Source organism: Xenopus tropicalis, chromosome 1 (genome assembly GCF_000004195.4).
Source record: "Xenopus tropicalis strain Nigerian chromosome 1, UCB_Xtro_10.0, whole genome shotgun sequence".
Taxonomy (NCBI): Eukaryota; Metazoa; Chordata; class Amphibia; order Anura; family Pipidae; genus Xenopus; species Xenopus tropicalis.
The window spans coordinates 9,686,081-9,688,598 of record NC_030677.2 but is presented as its reverse complement, the minus strand read 5'-3'; the positions used below and the strand labels follow the sequence as shown (position 1 = coordinate 9,688,598).

The 2,518-nt window shown below is 42.8% G+C and overlaps 1 protein-coding gene across 1 annotated transcript; it reads right to left on the bottom strand.

The window, feature by feature from the left end:
• Positions 1–573: 573 nt before the first annotated feature.
• LOC108645666 (nicotinamide N-methyltransferase) lies at positions 574–2,050 on the bottom strand. Its single transcript, XM_031895228.1, has 2 exons — positions 1,865–2,050; positions 574–1,429 (listed from the first exon to the last, which is right to left on the bottom strand). The coding sequence occupies exons 1-2, from the start codon at positions 1,885–1,887 to the stop codon at positions 1,000–1,002; spliced, it is 453 nt and encodes a 150-aa protein (XP_031751088.1). The 5' UTR covers positions 1,888–2,050; the 3' UTR covers positions 574–999.
• Positions 2,051–2,518: the final 468 nt, after the last annotated feature.

The window sequence follows — 2,518 nt, the reverse complement described above, 5'->3', positions numbered from 1 at the left end:
TTTATTATCCTCAGGTTCCTATGGGCAGATTGTGCTGACTCAGTCCCCAGATTATGTCTCTGTGTCACCGGGAGAAACTGTCACCTTCACATGTAAAGCCAGTAGCAGCCTTGTAAGTGGCTCATACAGCTGGTTAGCCTGGTACCAACAGAAATCAGGGCAGGCACCAAAGCTGCTGATCTATGGGGCAAGTACCCGACACACAGGGACCCCAGAGCGGATCAGCGGCAGCGGTTCTGGAACTGATTTCACCCTTACAATCAGCAGAATGGAAGCAGAAGATGCAGGAGATTATTACTGCCAGCAGCTATACAATTTCCCTCTCACACAGTGATACAGAGCTGAACAAAAACCCCCCTGTTACTGTGCCAGGGAGTTATTTGCATGATATAAAGCTACAGAGCGGGGCAGGATATTCTCAGTAGGGGGGGCACAGGGGTAACTGAGCTCTGTGTATATATAGGTATAAATCCTACTTACACACATAGAAAGGACACTCACAGCACAGTCAGTTTTTTTTTGTTTGCAGAGAAGCCCTGGAAAATATAGATGATGCATAATAATGTGATAAAATCCGCAAAGACTGGAAAAGACAGGAATTACAATAGAAAAAGGCAAATCCGATCTGGCTCCAAATACACTGGAGGAAAGGAAGATACAGTGAGGCATCTTATTAATATTTTAAAATATTCATTTGAAGTCAATGGGTGTTTTTTCCATGTTGTTCCATTAGCACAACACACTTACCCATGGAATGCCATGCATCTCCTCCTATTGAATGTAGGCTTTCTGCCTCCCAGAGATGCAACTGCCAGTCAGTTCCCACCACTAAATGGAACCCCATAATCCCTGTAGGGCCGGGGATCGCTCCATAGGGACTGAGTGTTGGAATTATTTCTTAATAAAAGAATATGGAAACCCACCTGGGCACCCTTTAAAGGCTGGTTTCTGGGTTTCTGGGTTTCTGGGTTCAGTTTCTATGTAACCCAGGATTTCCCTCTATCTTTCCCTTACTTTGCGGGCTATGATACACACAATCTTCTCATAATTAGTTGTTTGCTTCTCAGCGTTCCTCCCCACTGCACTATAGAATACAATAGAGTAACCTTCATCCTCTAGAGTCTTCCTTAAGAACTCTTCCCCAATGGGTAAGATGTGATACTTGTGGCCCCCGACAATGAAAAAGGATCCCTGGATATCTCCAATTAAGACCAGGTGACCTCCTAATTTTAGCAAAGCTGACATTTTCTTGAAATTGTTACAGTAGGAAGTTTCATCTTGGCTAATGGTCTCCAGGATCCATGCTGTGAGGAGACAGTCTGCCTTTGGAACCGTCCTTTCATCAACCAGGTTTTCTGCTGAAACATCACATTTCAGTAGGTGTTTTATTCTTCTTTTTAGCTCTTCTTCTTTATGTGTCCAAACAGCACTAAATACAGAATAAACAATTAATGTTTAATGTTTTTTTATTATGGTGGTCGGCCTCCTGTCTGCTTGCACCCACATACCCTCTGCTGTTACTGAAGCCTTTACCCTTACTTACTTACTTTTTGCTTCCACTGTGTCTACAACTTTGCTGAAACTGACTGCCCCTAGTTCTAGCCGGTAACCATCACAACGGATAAGGTAATTTACAGATGCAGCCAAGATCCTTTACCACATTGTCACGTTATGTCTCTTCCAGTTAACACAGGAAAAAAATATACCAAAATTCACCACCAGGTGGCAGTTGGTCTATGACATTTTATATTGTATTTTGCTTATCTTTGCTCTCTAGCACCATCTAGAGGCAGGATTTAACACTCAAATAATGGTGTCTGGACATAGTGAGACAAAGTGTGAAACTTGCTGGCTGCATCTGTACCTGTTTCCTTCCAGTTCCGCCATGAACTCGACTGCATGAGACCAGTCACAGGCACCCGGATCGGATGTTCTCCATTTTTCCAGTTCTTTGATGCAGTCATCATTTAATTTTAAGACTGTGATTTCTCTGAAGGGCTCAAAAACTGGGAAGAGGGGAAAAATGAGGGGTCCAATACTGACGTCAATCAGGTTTTCGCCTTTGATATAACCTAAACAAACAAAGGGGTTTGCTGTGATTACTTTGCAGCAAAATTAGGGAAATGAAACTAAATTTACATTCTACTTCCTGGTCCCAATGAGAAAACCAAAACAAACCAACAGCCCCCCGTGAATCCTCTGTAGGATGAGCTGCTCTGTATCTAATGATAACAGATGTAACGAGGAAGGAAGCGGTTTATTTATACAGAGGCTTCTCAGTGACCTACTGATTTGTTTGGCTTTGCTCATTGGGACCCAAAAGCAAAATATGACTTTTTTCTTTCCTTTGAATAAACCGCCCCCCTTCAATTGAGATATATGTGGGGCAAAATTGGTAACTTTTGGGTTAAATGGATTTATCTAGAACTCATATAGATGAAGTGGGGGGCCCAGAATTCTGATGCCTGGGGGGGAGGAAGAGATGCTGACAAACTATAATTGTGTGATCCATGGAGCA

Excerpts from the sequence above, each read along its gene's own strand:
- LOC108645666 (XM_031895228.1), bottom strand. The coding sequence starts at position 1,887 with ATGGCGGAACTGGAAGGAAACAG. Across the intron at positions 1,430-1,864 it reads GCGGAACTGGAAGGAAACAG|TGCTGTTTGGACACATAAAG; the intron begins GTACAGATGCAG and ends TTCTGTATTTAG.